The sequence below is a fragment of the Capsella rubella genome, unplaced genomic scaffold (assembly GCF_000375325.1).
Source record: "Capsella rubella cultivar Monte Gargano unplaced genomic scaffold, Caprub1_0 scaffold_6, whole genome shotgun sequence".
Lineage (NCBI taxonomy): Eukaryota > Viridiplantae > Streptophyta > Magnoliopsida > Brassicales > Brassicaceae > Capsella > Capsella rubella.
Window position 1 is genome coordinate 399,242 of NW_006238918.1, and position 22,799 is coordinate 422,040.

General features: G+C 35.4%; 5 protein-coding genes across 7 annotated transcripts; 3 read left to right on the forward strand and 2 right to left on the reverse strand.

Moving 5' to 3' along the window:
- The first annotated feature begins 1,403 nt into the window (after positions 1-1,403).
- LOC17883984 (ribonuclease II, chloroplastic/mitochondrial) lies at positions 1,404-6,678 on the forward strand. The gene is made up of 17 exons (XM_006289006.2): positions 1,404-1,635; positions 1,731-1,871; positions 1,967-2,422; positions 2,569-2,728; positions 2,819-2,932; positions 3,043-3,120; positions 3,187-3,318; positions 3,549-3,770; positions 3,913-4,095; positions 4,231-4,293; positions 4,408-4,514; positions 4,589-4,738; positions 4,833-4,992; positions 5,180-5,575; positions 5,711-5,938; positions 6,019-6,237; positions 6,374-6,678. The coding sequence occupies exons 3-16, from the start codon at positions 2,115-2,117 to the stop codon at positions 6,136-6,138; spliced, it is 2,421 nt and encodes an 806-aa protein (XP_006289068.1). The 5' UTR covers positions 1,404-1,635; positions 1,731-1,871; positions 1,967-2,114; the 3' UTR covers positions 6,139-6,237; positions 6,374-6,678.
- A 3,664-nt stretch (positions 6,679-10,342) lies between these two features.
- Positions 10,343-13,863, forward strand: LOC17882550 (expansin-A9). The gene is made up of 3 exons (XM_006288434.2): positions 10,343-10,561; positions 10,754-11,072; positions 13,147-13,863. The coding sequence occupies exons 1-3, from the start codon at positions 10,414-10,416 to the stop codon at positions 13,454-13,456; spliced, it is 777 nt and encodes a 258-aa protein (XP_006288496.1). The 5' UTR covers positions 10,343-10,413; the 3' UTR covers positions 13,457-13,863.
- A 1,539-nt stretch (positions 13,864-15,402) lies between these two features.
- On the reverse strand, positions 15,403-17,380 carry LOC17881527 (ABC transporter I family member 20). The gene is made up of 6 exons (XM_006288137.2): positions 17,172-17,380; positions 16,956-17,089; positions 16,592-16,711; positions 16,180-16,275; positions 15,924-16,076; positions 15,403-15,830 (listed from the first exon to the last, which is right to left on the reverse strand). Exons 1-6 carry the CDS (start codon positions 17,344-17,346, stop codon positions 15,525-15,527), a joined length of 984 nt encoding a protein of 327 aa, XP_006288199.1. The 5' UTR covers positions 17,347-17,380; the 3' UTR covers positions 15,403-15,524.
- Positions 17,381-17,627: 247 nt separating this feature from the next.
- LOC17883885 (trafficking protein particle complex subunit 4) lies at positions 17,628-18,754 on the forward strand. The gene is made up of 3 exons (XM_006288803.2): positions 17,628-17,760; positions 18,133-18,301; positions 18,405-18,754. The coding sequence occupies exons 1-3, from the start codon at positions 17,701-17,703 to the stop codon at positions 18,599-18,601; spliced, it is 426 nt and encodes a 141-aa protein (XP_006288865.1). The 5' UTR covers positions 17,628-17,700; the 3' UTR covers positions 18,602-18,754.
- LOC17881046 (probable serine/threonine-protein kinase PBL11) lies at positions 18,678-21,191 on the reverse strand. 3 transcript variants are annotated; one of them, XM_023781541.1, is made up of 7 exons: positions 21,101-21,191; positions 20,839-21,026; positions 20,094-20,401; positions 19,848-19,983; positions 19,616-19,758; positions 19,405-19,528; positions 18,678-19,329 (listed from the first exon to the last, which is right to left on the reverse strand). In XM_023781541.1, exons 2-7 carry the CDS (start codon positions 20,888-20,890, stop codon positions 18,878-18,880), a joined length of 1,215 nt encoding a protein of 404 aa, XP_023637309.1. In that variant the 5' UTR covers positions 20,891-21,026; positions 21,101-21,191; the 3' UTR covers positions 18,678-18,877. The 3 variants fall into 3 exon arrangements, with proteins under 3 accessions (XP_023637309.1, XP_023637310.1, XP_006287879.2); XM_023781542.1 differs by having other exon boundaries at positions 20,839-20,924; positions 21,101-21,188; XM_006287817.2 differs by lacking the exon at positions 21,101-21,191 and having other exon boundaries at positions 20,839-21,093.
- Between the last annotated feature and the right edge of the window lie 1,608 nt (positions 21,192-22,799).

The window sequence follows — 22,799 nt, forward strand, 5'->3', positions numbered from 1 at the left end:
TGGGCTGTCAGCATAATTACGATGAGAAAAAAGGAAAGATAAACCGGATATTAACATTTAGCAATGTAGTGGATTGAGTCGGTTAGGTTTGACCCCAGTTAATTACGTTAGTTAATTTCCTTTTTTTAAAAAAAAATCTCAAGTAGTAAGCAGCTTACCATTAACGCAAGTGAATTTCCATATTTTTTTAACAACTAGCCGTTTGTGAATTTCCTTTTTTCTTTTAACACTTCATTAATTTCCTTTTCTGAAAAAAACTTCAGTAATTTCCTTTTCTCGTTTTGTTTACTAGGATGTGATACTCGCATCTGGTGCTCCTATTTATACGAGAGTTCTTCTCCCAAATCAAATTGTCTGCAAAATTCCCACATCACAAATCTCTGCTTACACTTTCGTCTTCTACAACTAATCGGACGGCTAAGAGAGCCATCTCCGATTGGGTCATTGATAATTTTCATATATGTCTGTTGAGACTTCGAAGGTTCATCTCCTTAGTATTATTCTAAAACCAAATAGCTAACACTGAAGAGGAAATTTAATTGGTAAGACGAACCTTTTCCTACTTTGATTTTGTTTTTTGTTTTTATCATCATCAACTGTTCATCATCTTTGGCTCTATTTATGCAGGAAGCATGATTCAATTGTTTCGTGTCCAACGAGACTTGTGATATTTCTTAGGTGCATCCATCTGTAACTAGTTACTGGAACAAGAACTCAAAGTTTTGTATCAAGAACGAGAAAGAAGGTTAACGCAAATCCCAGAGTGGTGAAGCTTGTTGGAACTCATTGCTAGTCGAAGCTCTATGATTACAAAGGTAACTTCGAATTATAGTTGTTTTAAGTCGTGTTTAGATGTACACAGATGAATACATATTGCTTTCTATCACGACTCTTGTGTTCTACATATTTTCATATGTTTTGTTTATTCCAGGTGTATGTATATATTCAGAGATGCTGCAATATTACTTTATTATGGTGGAAAACATTGATCAAATCCGGCGTCACGACTTTGAGGTTACAGGGGTAAAAGGAACCAAAACTGTTACTTTACAACTTGGCTCCCTTCAATTAGCAAATATTTCATACTCGTCCCCTTTATTTGCAGGTGTATCTACGTAACATAGGGAATGGCTCCAGGTTCAAGGTTTTCTCATTCGCTAGACCTTGATTGAGGTTAGGTTGAGTCTAATTTCCCAGTCTAATAATATTGAACTTAACTTTTTAGAACTAATTGTAGTGATCAGATCACATAACCTGTTCACATTCCCTCTTCGGTTCTGTTTATGCAGGAGTTTTACGTTAACGAGATTTCAGTAATGCAATGTGGGGGTTTTAACTTCATCTGACTCATTTCATCTTCTTTTCCCTCGTCTTTTCAGGAAATCATTCTTAGATGGCTTTTGATTTGGACTTGGTGTTGAAGCAAAGGTCAATGAGTAGTTTTCTTAAGCTTGTTTTTACTTAATTATATATGTTCTTATTTACTCCAAAATTTGTTTGTTGGTGAATTAGAGCCGGAGGAATTCTAGATAAGGAAGGAGATGCACGGGAGCTGCTAGTTGGAAAAGACACAAGCTTCTTAAGACAGACACCAAAACTGTCCATAGGGCTGATGTTGCAGAAGTCTGCATTCAGGTGACTCACCTTCCATTAATTACTTAAATCAAATCTTCCTTTCGCGTTATTCAATCCTTTTATGTAATTAATTTCGATTCTTGATCTTTCTATAGGCATTGCTATTTGAGGAAGCCAAGAACAAAGCTTTCGATCTTGGTTCAAAGCTAGAGGGAACAATAAGGACATTTGGGATGCAATGTATCAAATCTTCAAAAAACAAATCTCGGGGGTCAATTCGAAAGGCGCCCATAATAGTAAGTGCGTTATTTTCAATTCGACGAAAATTGTTGGGTATGAAAATATATAATTTAAACTATGGGAAACATTTGATGATTTTTTGAAAATACAGGGCGAAACATATAGAAGTTGTTGTTTTCTATCACCCGCTTCGCTATCGCCACAAGAACACAGACGGAGAGAGCGATTTGCTCACTTCCGATATCGTTCGGATTTTTCTTCTTCTTCATCGTTCGGTGGATTCTTTATCTGAAGCATCGATGATGTCGGTGAGGGCAATCAATGGTTGCTCCATCTTTCGCACCGCCTCTTCCGGCGGTGGTCCTCCCGTCTCCTTACTTCGCCACCGTATTCAGCGCCTCAGAGCAACTCATCTCCGTGAATTCTCAAAATTAGGGTTAGATTTTCCATTACTTCGCATTAATAGGCGATTTCTCGGGAATAATGGAGGTAGTGATGCTACGAGCTGTTCATCTTGCATTCATAGTCTAGTCGAAAGTGTTTCCGAAGAGCTCCAGTCCATAAACAGGCGTAAGGGAAGCCGTACCAGAGTTCGTGCCAGTGTTAAGTACGTTTCAGTATCCTTATTTTTAAAAGTATATATTTGATTATTAGCAAAATTGAAGTAGAGCTCGAAAATTGAAAGTGAATTATGATAGGTAGTGCTTTTTTCTTGGAGTGGGTAGTTCATTGTGTAATTAGATGAACCTGTAGGGTTAAATTAACAAGCTATGGAGAGGTTCTGGAGGATAAGCTAGTAAACCAGGAACTAGAGGCCGGTTTGCTTCTGGAGTTTAAGAAGGACGCAGACAGAGTATTGTTGGCAGTTTCTCATAGACGTGATGGCAAGAAGAACTGGATGGTCTTTGATCAGGTTTCACTCGAAACTTAAGTACTCATTTTCATGCTATTGTTTCGGTGCAGTGCTTGCAGATTGTTAGACTTAGAAACTTTAATGGTGCAGAATGGTGTTACTTGTTCCATCAAACCGCAGCAAATTACGTACATCGTTCCGGGTGTTTATAATTTTGACCATACAGGAGTTACTGATTTTCTCCAGAGGGCTCAGGAAAATTTGGTACGTAATGACATTGTCTAAGATTTATAACTGTTTTTCTAGGACGTCTAGTCTAAGATAAAGTTTTTATGTTACCTATGAATGAGCTTCTAGTTATTATTTCGATGCAGGATCCCCAACTGCTTGAGTTTGCTTGGATCGAGTTACTTGAGAAGAACAAACCTGTAACGCCAGAAGAGTTAGCAGAGGTACTATATATTTGAGTGAATATCACGGTTTGAGCCTGTGGTTTGATAATACTTTTAAAATTGCAGATGATATATGGTCGCTCAGATTCTCTTGAAAGCTATTGTGCTCATTTTTTGTTATCACAAGACGAGATATACTTTTCTGTCTTAGAGTCCAAAGGTTCTCGATCAATATATAGCCCCCGGCCTACTGAACAGGTATTTCTTCTGCATTTTTGTCTGTGTTCTCTTTTAGGTTAGGTGATCAATATCACTAGAAGGGTGTTCTCTGTAGCTATATTTTTTTGTTTGATTAGCAGGCTTGATGATATGTGATTAATCCAAAGAGATCTTGATTGTGCAAGTTTGGACTTTTCTATTGCTTGACATGATTTTTTCCTGAAGACTTTCTCTTCCTGTGATGATCTCACGTCAATTTGTTTTGGTAGGTGGAAGAGCTTTTACGCAGGCAACGCATGAAGGAGGCAGAAGAAAAAGAGTTTCAGGAGTTTATTCAGTTGTTGAAGTCTGCCAAGAAGGCGCCTAGTCACGCCAAGCCCCTCAAATCTTCTTGGCTAGCTGATGATAAAGTGCAAGATAATATACGCGCACTTGAAGCTTATGCTATTGATGCATGGGCAAGCACTGACCAGCGGAAAATTGCCGGAACGGTGAGTCATCCATCATTTATTTTGTGGTAATACTAATTTCTCTTCCGCTGGTACTATATGGATGTGAAGCAACATCTTTGAAGGAACTTATTCATTTCACGTCTTCTGTTCGATTTTTAACTATTTGGCTGCTTCATGACAGATCTTAAAGTCCATGGGGTTACAGAAAACATCTGTCTCGGCACTAAACCTTCTCATAGATATTGGATATTTTCCTGTACATGTCAATCTTGATCTGCTTAAGCTAAATCTTCCAACCCACCACTCAGAAGCTATCACTGAAGCTGCTGAAGTTCTTCTTTCAGAATCATCTGATATTGATGCGGTGAGCACTTTGCCCTGCTTTTGGATAATTTTGCTATTTGAAGATATTTATTCTCGTTTTTGTGGCGCTTTACTAAATTCTTGCCACAATATTTCCCTGAGGTTCAAAATGCTTACTTTCTCATACTTTTTTTAGGTTAGGAGGATTGATCTCACACACTTGAAGGTTTATGCAATTGATGTTGATGAGGCTGATGAGGTAAATGCTTTCAAGTCTCCTATATTTATTCTACAAGGTCTAGGTTCAAAAATCAAGCGTAATTGCTATCTCCTTTAACTGTGAGTATTCTTTTCGGCTATGGAATTTCTGCAGCTTGACGATGCCCTCAGTGCAACTAGATTGCAGGATGGACGGATAAAGATCTGGATACATGTTGCTGATCCTGCTAGATATGTTACACCTGGGAGTAAAGTGGACAGGTAAGTTTGATGCATGTCTCTTATCACTATCGGAGCAAACTTTGGGCAATCTGACCTATTAATATGTGCTCCAGAGAGGCACGCAGAAGGGGAACTTCTGTCTTTCTGCCTACGGCTACTTATCCAATGTTTCCAGAGAAGCTTGCCATGGAAGGAATGAGTTTAAGACAAGGAGAAAACTGCAATGCTGTCTCTGTATCTGTTGTCCTGCGTCCTGATGGCTGGTAAGTGGTAACTCAATAATCATTGCTCTTCTCTCGAGTTTTATTCTATTGTATGCTGAGAACTTTAAGAGTACCTTACAACTTCCTGCTACAGTATTGCAGAATATTCAGTAGAGAACTCAATCATCAGACCGACCTATATGTTGACATATGAAAGTGCTTCTGAGCTGCTTCACTTGAACCTAGAAGAAGAAGCTGAACTAAGATTGCTGTCTGAGGCAGCTTTCATTCGCTCTCAGTGGCGCAGTGAACAGGTTGTTTTGAGTTTTCTGTGGTCTGTTGTTATTAAAATCGTGTCATATAAACATAGTTTTGCTAATGGTTTTATCTTCTCTAACATTTTCAACGTGAAAAGTTCAGTAGAGGTTTCTTTGAGCATTATGGTTCTTGCTGGATGCTGCTTATTGTTTGTAACACCTGCTTTTTCCTGGGCTTACTCAGGGTGCAGTGGACACAACTACTCTAGAAACTCGTATCAAAGTGGTTAATCCTGAGGATCCAGAACCTTTGATAAATCTCTATGTAGAAAATCAAGCAGAACGAGCGATGAGACTTGTCTTCGAAATGATGATTCTTTGTGGGGAGGTTATAGCAACGTTTGGGTCTCAGCATAATATCCCATTGCCATATAGAGGACAGCCACAGTCAAATATTGATGTATCTGCATTTGCGCATCTTCCAGAAGGACCCGTACGTTCGTCATCCATTGTCAAAGTAATGCGTGCTGCAGAAATGAATTTTAGATGTCCTGTTCGACATGGAGTGCTTGGAATTCCTGGTTACGTTCAGTTCACATCTCCCATTCGTCGATACATGGATCTTACTGCACACTATCAGGTAGACCTTTTCACCATCTATTTTGTTTCCAATGGGGTGAAGTACACATACTTGTAATTTTTTTTTTCTGCCTCATCATTCATTTTAACATTATTTACTTCAATAATTTGGCAACCATGTTGTTCAAAATTACAGATTAAGGCTTTTCTTCGAGGAGGTGACAATTTTCCATTCTCGGCTGGTGAGTTAGAAGGTATAGCAGCATCTGTAAACATGCAAAGCAAAGTGGTGAGGAAACTCTCAAACAGCAGTCTCCGCTATTGGGTAATAGAGTTTCTCAGAAGACAACAAAAGGGTAAAAAGTACACCGCATTGATCTTGAGATTTGTCAAAGACCGGATTGCATCACTTTTGTTGGTTGAGGTAATTGTATAATACCACCAGAATATTTTCTCATAATAAGCGGTTTATAGTAAGTTGAATCACTGGTAAAATGTTTCCAGGTGGGTTTTCAAGCAACTGCGTGGGTGTCAGAAGGCAAACAAGTGGGAGATGAAATCCAAGTTAAAGTAGAAGAAGCTCATCCCCGCGACGATCTTATTCTTTTCAAAGAGGTTATCTAAAGAATTTAAAACACGTAGTTCCCGGGAAATTCATCAGAACTCGTTTCTCTAGTTATGGAGAAGCCTGAAACTAATAGAGAGCTTGTGTTTGCAAGAGAGGTAACTAATCTTCACTCATATTTCAACTTCGGCTCTTATAAAGAAATTTTTGTTTCTGCAATCTGCATCGTGCATCCTAAGCTTCCAAATCGATGAATCATTGTCATTGACACTAGTTTACTCTTGTGATGATAAGGAAACTTGCTGATGGACGCAGCCAGTGGTGACTCGAGCTATGATCTGCCTTAAGAGCTGATCGCATGGTAATATGGATACGCGCTTTTAGGATTCATAGAATTTTACATCATGTTGTTATTGTTTAAGTCAATATAGGAAACTTGCTTTTGTTCTGTAGAGCAACTGAAAAAAAAAAGAAGGGAATGTGAATATAGTATTTCATTGTCGAATTTGATCGAGCTAATGTCTGAAACAGCGCTCGAAGGCCTTGAGAAAAGTATTCACTTGATATATTAAGATGTTGAGATTGTTTGTTTCTTCAAATTATGTGGCTTGAAGTTAAAGCTAGGTCAGATATAATCATATGGAGCACATTCTTGATCCCTTAACTCTAGGCTACCTCCTGAAATATATAGAATCCCTTAATTAGAGGTTAAGCTTGTTGTCTATTAGTTTTTTTGGTTTTGGTTAATCGTTTAAATAGTGATGTTCTGTTTTTGAATATAAGATTAACGTTTGATTTTATTTTTAAAAGATATATTTAATGCCCGTAAAGACCATAATAATTTTTTAGTTATTTTTCCTAAAACTTAAAAACCATAATTAGAGGTCATGTGGAAATATATCTCCGAGCACCACCATATGGGTTGACCAAAAACAGTTAGCGTTTTAATTTCTAGTTGGAATGACTTTATGCAAATACTCTCTCTCGAATCTCGAACATATAGTCTTATATGCTAATGATTGAACCAAATGAGATTGTAGCTTCTCGTTCGATCCACGTCTAGTATAATCCAATTCAATTCCCAACACAAGAAATATATATTTACTTGTAAGGTAATGATAAGTTGGGATTATATATTATTTTTGTTGATAAGCAACATAACACAAAAAGAATTCGTACGTTGTTTAAAAAGTCAAAATCGTACCGAGAGATTAGTTTTGCGGTGGAAGAAAAGAAAAAAGTCAAATGCTGAAAGTGTACGTCGTTGAAGATAAGCGTATCAATCAAAAATTAAATGTGAAGCAACACACATATTAAAGAATATATCCATGTTACTATGTTCCTTACACTATGTTTTCTATAACCATTAATACCAGTCACCGACTAGTTGCTAATTTTTGATATAGTTTATGCATGTATCAACTTTAAGTATAAACTCATACTTTATATCATTCATGCATTTTGAACGACCGCAAAAGCTAATTGACACATATCAAAAGATATTCAAAGTAAATGATCTATATAACCAAAGGGATGTATCCCAAAGTAAATCTAAAATTTTATATGAAAAGAATGACGGTTTCGATTATACATCGGGAAACACCAAGTAAGTTAGTGGTCGTCTCTCTATGTCAAGTGGTACGGACGAAGTGAGATCTAAGGATTTGTTTGCTTCTAAAACTAGCCTAAGAAATAGTTGTACTGATTGCACATGCATTATTTCATTATCTGTATCCTTAACTAATATTTATCTCATATAGGTAGCTACTAGTATTACGTAAACATGTCGATAAATACTTAATTAACAACATGAAAAAAAAACAACTCGCATGTAAGTAGTAAATTTTTGTACCAAATTGTCGTCTAATGCCATAAATGATTAGTTCTAGGTGAACATTCTTGGAAACAATCACATGTGCGTCTTTGAAAATTTGTTACTTAAAAAAAATTAATCTCTGACTTTTGTTGACTTAGTTTAATTACGTGTAAACAAAGAATGTAATTAGAAATACAATTTTGTAAAAATCGACAAATTAAACCCCAAGAAAGAGCGTGTGAAAACATTTATGGTAACTGTACGTACGTAACGTAGTAGTAGTAATAGGAAATAAAATATAAAGGTGGAAATGGCTTACGCACCTTTGTGATATCAATTATTTAAAGAATTGTAAAAAAAGATAGTGGCAATAAATGAAGCCACATGGATATAGTGGTCGAATATTTTATAAACAAGTATCATATAATGGTATAAGTTCTATAAATATACAAATCTCGTATTACAAGAAGAACACATTTTGTAACGGTTATACATTACATTACGAACAAACAACATCTTTTTTTTTTTTTTTTTTTAATATGAAAACCGATTAAAACACACATATTGTTTTCGAAATCAACACACACATTTATTCATGTGGTTTTATACTATAGTAGTAGTAGTAGTAGTGTATATTTTATCATCTGTAATAAAATGAAAGATGGCGTAATGTAGAAGAATGAGGTAAAACGTGACGATGGCCCCCTCCGCAATCAGTTGAGGCCCAACTGCATCGACGCACGGCCCCTCTTTTAATGTTTTTGCCGTATTTTCCGTGTTCTTATACGGACCTTCTCATTCTTCTTTATTATATAACCTCTATATGATTTAACATCTATACTAAAAAAAAGCTTATATTATACTATACTTCTATCAGAAGCTTACAATATAGTATACTACTAATATACTATATTAGGACATTACTAGTATCAAACATTCGTATCCATTTTATCTTTTGTGTTCAATATATTAACCCAATCATTTCAAAAATTATGTCAAAAAATACAATTTATATGAACTGGATCGGATCGGTGGATCGGAGGTGGTTTTTGGTTCATGTGGGATAATTTTCCTATTGGCCGGCCACTCTACAACTCGCTTAAATTGACCAAAGAAAAAAATATATATATATACTGCATGAGGTGCCCATGTGAGGACCACGTGCTTTTGCTATCTCTTTTGGCTAATGGCATACTTACATACAAAAACGGAGCTGACTAATAACACATTGAATAAACAATGTTGCATTTTTCTTTATATATTTCTTTTGTGTTAAAACATTTTTCCTACTTTTTTATATCAGTGTTCGATACAAAACAATAATAATAACGATCCGAGAAGATATCATTCATACATAGTTCATAAAGAAAAGAAAAAAAAAATTGAAGATGTGATTTTCTATAAATAAAATTGAGTAAAAACAAGAATATGTCCACTTCAAATGATTGTAATATTAGAAAACATTCTATAAATTCGACAAGTTTTACTAATAGCGAATTCGTCATATTATCACTTTTTTTAGTTAAAATTAGTTACCAGTTAAATTCAGTGTGACGCATATCTAGCAGACCTATTGCCTACGCGCTGCCGTACGATTTTCCCCAAGACTACAATTTCGGCCGTTAGTTTTGCGCGCGTAAGGATAAATCGCATCATGTACGCGTGGTTACGTTTCATCAACAAAGCCACTTACTTTATGTTGCCGCAAGGGTTAGTTACTGGGCCGAGATGCATCTCTATATGGGCCGACTAATAGAAGCCTCTAGTTTTTACCCTTTATGTAATCTCTTTTTAATGTTGTAATTATTGTTTAGATTATTCACCTAATCACCACCTTTTAGGCTTTTATGATAGACTTAAGAACCAAAAACGCGAATACATTAAATATTACGAAAACTTTTGATGAAAAATAAATAAATTATAAAAGTGTAGAAGATCTTTTATTGCTTTAAAGAAAGTCAGAAACAAGTGTTCAGTTGCTCTTTTTCATTCTTTTTCCAGAATAAGTACCAAATGTTTTTTTTTTTTAATAATAAGCACCGAAAGATTTGATATTTCTCATTATCTAATGAACAATTTTTGTTGTTATCTTTTTAAAATTGAATTTAGAATAGTTTTGTTCATATTATTCAATAAATTATATAAAAATAAAATCAAATTTGTGACTGAATTTCTCAGCGAAAATAAAATATATTTTTTTGATTGAACACTCCGATATACTACTCACGAATTCGGTGGAATTAATATAATAGAAATACATATATTAAAAAATGGGAATTTACATTACTGGTTTTATTTTAATTTGATAAACTATAAAGCAATAAAAATTTACTAAAAAACTAGAAATAAAATAAAATAAAGCCGTAAAGTGATTTGAAGGCTTCGTCTCTCTCCCTCCATAAGTAGCACTTCCTACCTTCCTCTCCCTCTCACACTTCTCTCTTCTCTCTTCTCTCTCTCTCTCTTCCACAACCAAAAAAATAAACCAAACTTTTGCTCCGTACTAAAGTTAGAAAAAATGGCGGCTAAAGTCATTACATTAATGGCGGTTATGTTGGCTACTGCCTTCACGGTGCACGCCAGAATCCCCGGAGTTTACACCGGTGGTCCCTGGGTCAACGCTCACGCCACCTTCTACGGTGGTGCTGATGCTTCTGGCACTATGGGTACACTCTCTCTCTCTCTCACCTCCTCTGTTTTGGAAACAGGGTTTATTTATCTTTTTTTTGTGGTGTTAAACAGAGTACATAAATCTCCAAATGCAACATTTCACTAGAAAGTTACGTTCTTGATAAAAATCTCCAAGTTTAACTATTTTGAACCCATAAATGTTCACTGTATATATATTCAATATGTAGGTGGTGCGTGTGGGTACGGGAACTTGTATAGCCAAGGCTACGGCGTTAACACGGCGGCTTTAAGTACTGCCTTATTCAACAATGGCTTAAGCTGTGGCTCTTGCTTTGAGCTCAAGTGTATCAATGATCCAGGATGGTGTCTTCCCGGTAACCCATCAATCCTTATCACCGCCACTAATTTCTGCCCTCCAAACTTTGCCCAAGCTAGCGACAATGGTGGTTGGTGCAACCCTCCTCGTGAGCACTTTGATCTCGCCATGCCTATGTTTCTATCCATCGCTAAGTACAAAGCCGGTATTGTCCCCGTCTCTTACCGCAGGTAACTTAATCTCTCTTACTCTGTTTTCACTAAATATACTCTGTTTTAACCTTTTTAAGTTGCAAACTCTGAGCATAGGAGCAGCATTGACTCTATTAATAACTAAAACACCTAACTTAAAAAAGTACACTTATTTATGGGTAACATTTCGAGATCCATCCTATGAAACCGCCTAATGTTGCTCAGTCAAAGATGTAAAAAAGATATTGCTTCAGAAGTGACTTTTTGTTTGGGAGTATATATAATTAGGATCCCACGAATCTAAGAATCTGTGAGCTTGAAGATTTTTCTCAGAGCCTTCGCATGTTCCACTCTATTCTTTATTCCATTTTCTTTTGATTTCCCGAGAAAGTTATTTCCTTTTCTTTTTATTTTTTTCGGGAACCAAACATGTAAAAAAGGTTTATTTTCTTGGGTAAATTTGTTGTTTAGTACGTTTTTTAAACAATATATGCTATTTAGTACATTTTTTATTCATAATTTGCAAAATAGGTGTTGTGTAATAAGGGTTGTGTGTAATAGAATTTTGTGTGGGGTAAGAGGTTGTTGGGTGAAAAGACAAAAATAGGGCATGTGTTTGTTGGTGTGAGTCGTTTGTTTTGGAGAGAAAGAGAGGTGTGTAATAGTTTTTTTTTTTAATTATTTTCTTTTTCTTTTTATTACACCATTCCAATCTAATAACTAAAATGTTCACCAATATATATATTATTTTTGATATTTTTCACAAACAAAAAAATCTATGTTTTTTTCTCTACAATTTGATATGCATTTTGTTAAATGATTTTAAATTTATATAATAGTCTATATATATACAATTATATCTGTACATATATTTTTGTATACAGCTGTTATACATACATTTTTTGTACATATAATAAGTGTACAGTTTGATCTGTACAATTGTATTTGTACATATATCCTATTGTACAAATACGTGTACAATGCAATATAATAGTCAATATATATACAATTATATCTGTACATATATTTTTGTATACAGCTGTTATACTTACATTTTTCTGTACATATAATAAGTGTACAATTTGATCTGTACAATTGTATTTGTACATATATCCTATTGTACAAATACATATACAATTGTTTACTACATGTACACTAATATATGTACACTTATTAAGTTGTACAGATGTACATATATACACGTTTTAGGTTGTACGGATTACATCTGTACACTTAGTAAGTTGTACAGATCTAAAATTTATAAAAATTATTTGTTATTATCAAATAAAATCATCAAACAAAATGCATATCATATAATAGAGAAAAAAACATAGATTTTTATATATCTGAAATTTTTATAATTTCAAATTTTCATTTACTAGTATTTTAGTTTTAAGATTGAAGGAGAAATTTAATAAAAAAGAAAAAAAGAAAAAGAAAAATATTAATTAAAAGTGGGAGTTGATCTCTTCGGTTTGGGGGGATAAATGTTCAGTGGCATTAATAGTAAATAGATGGATATAATAATGGCAAAACATGGCTGTGTGCAAAAGTGAACAGTGACTTATGTGTATTTTGCAAATTATAAATAGTGAATGTATCAAATAGCATATTATGTTTTGAAAACGTACTATATTGCCAATTATTCCTATTTTCTTTCTATTAACGTACTGTTTTAGTTGAGTTCATGCAATCACCTTTCCTGTCTTTTAGTCTCTTTAAAGCCATAACCTTTAAATCAAACGAACCTAACCTAACTTTTCAATCTGAACTTACCAACATACCCTTTAAACCCGGGTCGGTTATTAGTCCATGGATCCGGGTCAAAACCTATAGTGCCTTGAACTTAGCTAAGAGCAAAGGACCGACACTTGCTCGCTCCACCCCATACATTTGCCTGGTCATCCGCGTAGCCCAAAACCGAGTCGGGTCATCACTGCGTACTATGAGTTCACTTAGTTCCATGAAGTCACGTAAAACAATAAAAAAATATTCAGATGGTCGAATCTAATATAGTCCATTATTATTAAATTTTCGCAATTTTTGTTACTGTTGTAGAAAATACATTTTCATAGGTAACTAATAACAATAATAAATTTATGGGATGTTGCAGGATCCCATGTAGGAAGAAGGGAGGTATAAGATTCACAATCAACGGATTCAAGTTCTTCAACTTGGTGCTTGTCACCAACGTAGCCGGAGCAGGAGACGTCAGGAAGGTGAGTGTCAAAGGAACCAACACTCAGTGGTTAGATCTAAGCCGGAACTGGGGACAGAACTGGCAGTCCAACGCTGTTCTTGTCGGCCAGTCTCTTTCTTTCCGAGTCAAAACCTCCGATGGCCGAAGCTCCACCTCCAACAACATTGCTCCGAGTAATTGGCAATTTGGTCAGACTTACTCCGGCAAGAATTTCCGCGTCTGATTTCTCGAAAAATAAAAAGAATCGCATGGCGGAAGATATATTGAAGCTTCTTTTTTTTCTTTTCTTTTTTCATCAAATATATATATTTACGTGTCTTTGATTTAGCTTACAATTTGGAATTGGGGTTTTACCATTTTTCCCTTATTTTCTCAGGGAAAGTATTGGGATTGCTTGGTTTGAAAGTTAGGGCTTTATTTTAAAGATTAGGGTTGTGTTGTTGTTTTTTTGGTTTCATTTGGTGTGTTTGTGTCTTGTTTGGTATGTAGAGAGGCTGAAGCGGCTGCAAAAATCAAGGGTTGGGATAAAGATAAATGTAGCCCGCAGCTCTCTTTTACGTTCTGATTGTATTAAGTATATATATATATTATGAAAGAAGCATGGATCTTCGATTTATATAAATAAAATAATTGGCTACTTTGTTCAGATTACTAAAATTTTACTATATATATACTATATGTAGTGGGCTATTTGTGTTTGCATTACGTTTGTGATTAAATGAATAACAACATATATTCATATATAAAGTCTATAAACAAATACCTTAATGCAACTATGCAAGACAAGACAAGCAAAACGTAAATGCAAGACAAATAACAGGAGTTCGATCGATGCACGCAATATCTATAACGTCGCTATACATTGAGATGATCAGTCAAAGCTATACGCCTCGGAATCTAGAGATTTATACGGTCCAGAGTTCCGTGATATACGGTGTACCATACGTATATTAGTATGTACTTACGTTATAGGTGATGCATTAAGGAGAATAGAATTCATGTGATGTGATGTAAATGCATTACGTACACCATCATCATGTGCAAACCTGCGATCACAAATTTATTAGAGAAAACAAATAAGATATTGCAAATTGCATATAAGATTTTACAGAATCTTATCTTATATTCTGATAATTTAGTTGATGGACCAACAAATGTATAATGCTTTTAAAAAAAAATCTATAGATATTTTGTTAAAAATGTTATTGTATTTTTTTTTTTGTCCCATGACAATATATATTTCACATGGTTACATCTAGATGCATCATATATAGATAGCACAACATTATTTTTTTCAATTAATCAACAACACATATACGCAAAATAGTCTATAGCTGTCATCTCTTGCAAATATAAACTAATGCATCGTCGTCTCTTGCAATGTTTTTTTACGAAGCAGAGAATCATGATCGGCTCATTCATATTTAGCGCCCCTGTCTATTGAGTGCGAATCACAACACGAAAAGAATAGTGCGGGTGGGTGTATGTGGCTGGCCGAGATTGATATTTTTTAGCTCAGTTGTGGCCAACAACATGAATCCGAATAATATTTCAACTGGTTTGCAGCAATACACTAACACACGGTTAAAAAAAATAATAGAAAATATCAAAATATGAATATGGTGGGCTGTCTATTTGGTCGGTCTATCTAAATGAATGTAAGATGAGGAAATCAATGGATACTTTTTGCAAAAAGGAAAAAAAAAAAAGATAGAAAGATTAAAGATGGTGGAGAGCATAAATCCTATTATTATCTCAACCGTAAGAGCATCATTTTTTTCGGCACAACAGAACAAAACACAATAGACGAACGTAAGATAATTGGAGATGACTTCAAATTGTGTCTTCTTAGCTGAATGTTTCTGATAGGAATTTAGGGAATGATACGAATACACAGATCACATATGTAATAAAACTAATCACATATTAAACTTTGGCATGCTCTTATCAGGAACCAAAGATTTGAGAAACAAAAACATCAACTTAAACACTGTAATACAGAGGAACCTTGGTGCAAAAAAAAAAAAAAACAGAGGAACTTTTACAGTCTCTGGAGTCTTTTTACTCTTGAGTCTTGACCACTCCCATTTCAAAATTAAAACATAATTATAAAAATAATATAAATCATATTTCAGAGAAACAAATAATATAGGTTTTAGAAAAAGAAGATACAATTTTATCCGTGGTTAAAAACAAAAACAAAAATCTTACCAAAAACAAAAACATAAAAAACATAAAAAATATGAGTATTCCCTTTTACTCCAATGAAGTCTGTGTTTCCGTTGCATAACTTATCTTAGAACTCTGTTTGAGCTTAAGACGAAATTATCCTCGCCGCCTGCAATCGTTGAGTGAAGTCTCCCGGCTGCCCAGCCATTGTTAAGCATTCGTGCTGGATCACCAGTCACACGACTTTCTTCAGCCCGTGATTCAAATTCGGGAAGCCCATTTGCTTTCCTCTCTTTTCTTCTCTTCCTCTCTTCATCTCTTTCTTTCCTGAGCCAACTCTCAACTGTTCTCATCAATGACTTCTTGCTTGTCTCCTTCACTTTCTCCATTGGCAATGCTAACTGCAATTTCCCGTTAGCTACATACACCTACAATGGCAGATGTTACGTTATGGGTTTGTTATTCTGAAGCAGAGGAGCTTAATTAAAAACAGAGAAAAGAGACTGGTGTGGTTATATTACAATGTGTGTTGGCCAATCCTCTAGGCCATCAAATATATGAGTAGCGTAGATTATGGTTGCTCCTCGTTCTTCACATTCCTTTCTTAGAAATTTCAAAAGGTCGGCTCTTGCGAGAACGTCAAGGTCAACAGTGATTTCATCCAAAAGGAGAACCTACAACGTTTGATAATAAGTTCCAGTTAGGATCTTACTCCATTCTTTAACCATCAAACCCTTTCTTCTTCTAATAAGTATCTTTGGAGACAATGTAGTTTACCTTGAATGGCTTGAGGAGTCCCATACAAATCTGGACACGCCTTCTTTGGCCATCAGATACCTTGTGCAATCTCCATGAGATATCAATATCCAACACCTAGAACCAACAGTCAATTAGAACAAAACTGAAAGTTACGAATCACATACATTTGATGTAAAAGCAAGCAACTTCATCTCAGACTGTAAAATATAGAGTAATGACAGTTATGAAGCTTAAGAGTTGGGTATGTGACAAAGATCGAAGCTCAGACCATATTCTAGCTGAGTTCATGTTAACATTGGGATTTCACAAAGACAAGAGATTCAAGAGATGGCAAATACTAATTTATATTTGAATCCTTCCCAAAACTTCACCGAATCACTTGCAAAGATGAATTAAGAGCACCTTAACCATCTCATCAAAGTCAGATTACCTTGATCAACTCATCTCTTCTCTGCGGATCAATACCAGCCACTCCAAATATCATTTTCTCCGCTGAAATATCCATTTGTATAGGAACTTCAAATCCTGCAAATGCAACATCACGCCTCCACTGGAAAAAAAGAGGATAACAATGTTCTCAGTGAACAGTAAGGATTTGAGTACATTGAAAAACACAAATTGAACCAAGGCAAAAACGAATTCTTGATTTAGTCTCTAAAAAAGCTGGAATTGAGCAATCCAAATTACAGAATTTAACTTCCAAAATCAGAACTCAGGATTCACACTAAATATATTATCCAATCACATACACAGAAAAAAGAAAACAGAGAATTGACATTTTTTTTATCACGAACCTCGCCACCGAGATAGCAGAGATCACCGGAAGACGTCAATCCGGTATCGTGAAACGCCGAGCGACCCAGAACCCTAACCATGTGAGGCTCCACCATATGTTTCCCTCCCAGTATCTTCAGAATCGTCGTTTTCCCTGATTCCAATCAACCATTCCATGAAATTCAGATCCAATACACGCACATTTCAAGATAAAGACACAACGAATTGTCACATACCCGCGCCATTAGATCCGACGAGGAGACACCGATCGCTGGAATTGAGCGTGATCGAGAAATCTTCTATAAGTGGTTTCGATCCCGGAGGTGGATGACCGTCGATTCCAGGATACGTGAAACGTAATCCGGAGATCTCAACCGTTGAGTTTCGCTTCTCTTCTTCCGTCACCGCCATTTTTAGTACTTCTTCTCTTCCCTTACTCTTCTTGTCTGCTTTACTTATACTTTTTTCTTCAGACGTTTTTGGTAGTTGGTGAAGAAGAAAAGTTATTGAAACCGACACCGTATTGGTTAACACTTTGAACAGTAGCTCACGTGGCGCTTTAAGAGACGCTAGTTCTTACCTACGACGACGTCGTTGTTATAAATAGGCGACGTGGCGCGAGAAGAGACCATTGACATGAAAACTATGTCGTTTTAAATAGAAGAAATAATAATTTGATTTTCCTAATTAAGAGATCTGTACTGTTCTTTCTTCATCGTCTTCGCTGATTTATCGGGTTGGATCTTCGAAAATTACTGGAGAAAAATGGCAGCGATTTACAGTCTTTACATAATCAACAAATCTGGTGGTTTGATATTCTACAAGGTACGATCTTTTGTTCTCGATCTCGTAGTTGTATAGAAAGCTCACGACTTTTCATGCCTGGAGAGTGACGAACTGATCGATGTTAATTACGCCTTATTCATCGATTTTCACTAGGTTTAGAAGAAGCTGTGATTCAGGTATTGCTCTAGGGTTTGTGAATAGCTGCTAAAGAATTGGACTTTTTTTAAAGCTCCAATTTGGTTCTCCAGAAACATTAAAGGAAATAAATTTGACTAAGTTTGCTTCGCTTGGAGATTGAGAATCTGAAACTGAAAAATCCTAACTCGGAGAATGTGTTTGGATTTGATTTTTTTGATCTATTGTGTGTGTAACTCAAACGATCTCTGTGTATTTGGATTTGGGAAAATTTAGGATTGTGGAACAAAGGGAAGAATGGATACGAATGATAGCTTGAGAGTAGCTAGTTTATGGCATTCAATGCACGCCATTTCTCAGCAGCTATCACCTGTTAATGGCTGTACTGGGATTGAGCTTCTTGAAGCCGACACTTTTGATCTACATTGTTTCCAGTCTCTCCCTGGTAATATCCATCGCCATTTGCAGGATATCATCACCTTTCCTTTGTTTTACTCCCTTCACTTGATTGTTGATTCTGCTTTTTTTCTCTCTCACTTATATCTCAGGAACAAAGTTCTTTGTGGTTTGTGAACCTGGGACTCCTCACATGGAGAGCCTCCTTAGATACATTTATGAACTCTACACTGACTATGTCTTGAAGAATCCTTTCTATGAGATTGAAATGCCTATCCGTTGCGAGCTTTTCGACATCAATCTTACTCAAGCTGTACAGTCAGATCGCGTTGCCTTGTTAGGACGATGAGCCAGAGATTGATTGTCTGCTGTGGGATCTCACCTCTTGGTCTTTCTTTTTTTGTGGTTTTCTTATTCCGACGGGATTTTGTGTGTGATAAACATCTGAACTTTGTAAGAGAACCTAAGTTTACAACTATTAAGTTTCGTTCTCTTCCTTACATTGCCAGGATATTGGGATAAAAAAAGAAGAGACTATTTTTTTACTACCAGACAGCATAATACCTAAACAGATAGATGGTAAAGAGTCTATACATCACTAAACCGCGGTAAAAATATTGCCTTTTTATATCATAATTGAAGGCCTAGGATAATTCACAGCTGGTGGAGATTTGTTGCTGTTGTTGTCAATATTGTTGCTGTTGTTGTCAATCTTGTTGCTGTTGTTGTCAATGCTGATTTCAGGATTCTGCTGCTCTTTTGGTGCCTCCTTTTGGATATGAAGTTCTTCCAGTGCCTCGACGATTTCGTTCATGGTCGGTCTACTCTTGGCATCTATAGATATGCACTCGAGTGCAAGAACTGCAATTTTCAAAGCTCGGGTTAGCGAGTATTGACCTTGGAGACGAGGATCCATCACTCGGAGAAGCCTTCTTTTGTTTGTTAAGTAAGGTCTTGCCCAATCCACTAGATTGTGTTCTCCTACTGGTTGGTTCTTGTCAATTGCTCTTCTTCCCGACAACAACTCCAGTAACACAACCCCGAAACTGTACACATCGCTCTTCGCTGATAAATGACCTTTCAAAATTGATAGAAACATCAGAATCGAAGTTCTCTTCATTGATCACAGTAACAGAGTATACTCAAATATACCTGTAGCTAGATATTCTGGAGCAGCGTATCCCTGAGTTCCCATGACTCTGGTGGAGACATGGCTCTTGTCACCCATTGGACCATCTCTAGCCAAACCGAAATCCGAAAGCTTTGCATTGTAGTTCTGCAGATACAGAGATATAGTAAAGATAATTATCTCTGGCTGCACCAAAAAACCAAAGCTACACAAAGTGTTAATCATGTGTCATACCGAATCTAGCAAGATGTTTGATGCTTTGAAGTCTCGGTATATAACTTGCGGTTGAGCATTGTGAAGAAAAGCAAGTCCTCTAGCAGCACCCTGAGCCATTCGAACCCGCGTGTTCCACGAAAGAGGCTGATAGAATGTTCCTCCTGTTTTGAGAAAACAAAAGAAAGATTAATCGTTGTGCATAAGTAGTTCTTCCATGAGCTTCTTTCTCTTTGAAGGTATTTGAACTTACTTCTGAATAAGTGATTCTCAAGACTACCACGAGGCATAAACTCGTAAACAAGAAGCCTGTGCTCCTCTTCCAAGCAGTATCCAACCAGTTTCACAAGGTTAGGATGATCCAGCTGACCTAAGTAATTGATCTCAGCCTGTTTTTCATAGTTGAAAAAAAAAGGAAGAAGACAGTTCCTCAACAATCTTGAAATGGGGCCTTGTCAAATAACAAAAAGGTAACTTGAGAAATGCAAGTGTAACTAACCAGCCATTCTCGGTGACCTTGAAGCCCTTCTTGGTTAAGTCTTTTCACAGCAATAACAATCCCAGTCCCCGGTTTAGAGGGAGCGAAGGAAGCCTCATCAATCCAGCCTTTGAAAACACAACCAAATCCACCTTCACCAACTACACTGTCAGGCCTGAAATTCCTAGTTGCAGATTTTAATTCACTGAGGCTAAAGTTCTTCAGATTAGCATTTTTCAAGATCTCGCCTTCTGTTCGAGGCATATGAGAGAAGGAAGTAGTCGACGAGCCCTTGCTTTCATCTCTACTCAAGAATTTCGAACTTAGCCCTACAAGAATTCCCAACTTAGCTAAACACACCAAAAACTTCACAAGCCATTGCATTTAGACTCTAATTTATAAAGAAAGGATGATGAAGCTGTTTAGAGCCTTTTAGAGTTCTCCCAATCTGCCTAGAACTAAAGCCACATAATGAGATAAAGTGCTTATTACATCCATGATATAGATTTCAAAAGGACAACCTTTTTAGAGAGAATAAAGTGACAGTCAATTCTACTTAGCCGACACTTCAATTCCCATAGATTCAACTCTTATTACTAACAATGGAAACGTTATAGTATCTTCAACTCTGAACAAGAACTTCATTAAATCTAAAAAAATCCTACTTCTATCAGGAGTGAGCAAGTGTCAAAGAACCACAATCATTGAACCACAGATTGACTAAACAATAAATAAGAGAAAGACATTAAATTGACAAAGGACTCACATGTACTTGAAGCAATATCTGTTTTGATCCGATTACTGAAACAACCTCCCATTAAAAAACTCAAGAAACCAATCACTCCCTCGGCTCTGTAATCTCCGATTCAAAGAAGAGAAAAGGTAAGAGCTTTATGTGTGTGAACACAAACCCAGCTCCAGGCGTACAAAATGGAGCGAAAAACTGAAGAAGACCTTCAAGAAAACGAAAAATTCTCGGAGAAGGAAGATAAATTGAGCTGGCTAATAATAATAATCAAAAGCCTAACCTTTTGTTCTGTAGGAAGACAGAAAAGTCTTTGTGAGAATAATGAAACTAGTTTGTAATGAGAAGAAGTGAGAAAGATGTGTTTTTTTAGCTCTTTCCTCTCTCTTTCTCTCTCTGTTTGGACCTTTTGGGTACGCCCTATTGGACTTTGTCTTCTTCCTCATCCTTCTCTGTTCATCGTTGACTTGTTGACTTTCTTATAACACATCGACACTCCTACTGCCACGAGGACAAATACTATAACCTTATATTATTATACAAATTGCATTCTAATTATGTTTTACATAACGGGTTTCCAAAAGAAGAATCATGATAAACTTCAATAAAGATTTTGTGTCAAAGTTGTAAAAAAGGAGCTAGATTTTGAAGTTACCAAGTATGTTAAACATGTAACCATTATCATTAAAAGGAATTACCATTTTTTTTTGGTAGGACTAAAAGGAATTACCATTAACCATAAAATAAAGTTTGACTCCGTTAATTAATGTTTAGATCGTTTGTCTTTTGGACTAATCTGTTTATACATGATTTACAGTTTTTTCTTCATATCGATGTTAACCTTTGAAACAATTGATCAACTAAACCAATTGAAATAAATAGAAAACAATTACGTCAATAATTAGTGTTAATCATATATAGTTTTTGTTTTTGTGTGCAGTCAACATACTAAAATATATGAATTGATGATTCCAATTTTTTCTTATATTTGTCATTTGCTTCTATCTAACATGCGTACATGTTTACTTATATTTATTGTTAGCAGTTTTTGTTAATATACGTTGTTTTTATGTGTTGTTTAATTTACCCGAACAACATAAATGCAGATTTGTGGTCAGATTAGGCGGAACATGCAACGTGAAAAATTTATCGTGATAAATTTAATGGGCTCAGGGCCTCAGGCCGATATATTGAAGTTTTGAACCATAAACTATTATGGGCTTCTATTGAAATATCTATTAACAGGCTTGACTATCATTGATGGGCCACTATTTTGTCTGTAAATTATTTATATGATTGTTGAGACACAATTAGTTATTCTAATATACTATCAAAAAGTTTTTTTTATAATCTTTTTATCTTGCTGACTTATTATATTATTATCTTTGAATTTGACTTCTTGTTTTCACATCTATTACTATTTTTTTTTCCCAACCAGACATTTAAATTAAAAAGACTTTTGGTTATAAAAAAAAGACTTTTGGTTTGTTTTAAGACTTTTTTATACAATATATGCGAAAAAATTATCTTTTTTTCTGCATCCAGATATTTAAGGTTTTAAATAATAAATACATTTGATTTTTGATTTATTTATTTATACACTTGCCATCTATACCATTCAAGTATTCTCATTATTTTCTCTTGTTAGCATAGTAACTAATTTTGAAAATTGTCCTTTATTATAATAACTAACTAGATGTTGACCCGCGGTACACCGCGGGATAATTTTGTTTTTTTAAATTCATATTTTTAAAAATTTATAGATGTTAGAGTTTATTTAATAATTATTAAGATTGCATAATATCAATCTTTACTAAATTAGTTTAATTATACATGTTTTATATTAGTGTCGGTTAAAAAAGTAGTAAAATGACCCGTATTGAATTGTGAGATTAATAATATTCTTTTTTTTTGTAATATTAAGTCAAACCCGTTCCATCTTACAACCCGACCCGTCATATAACTTGTTGGAAGCATATTAT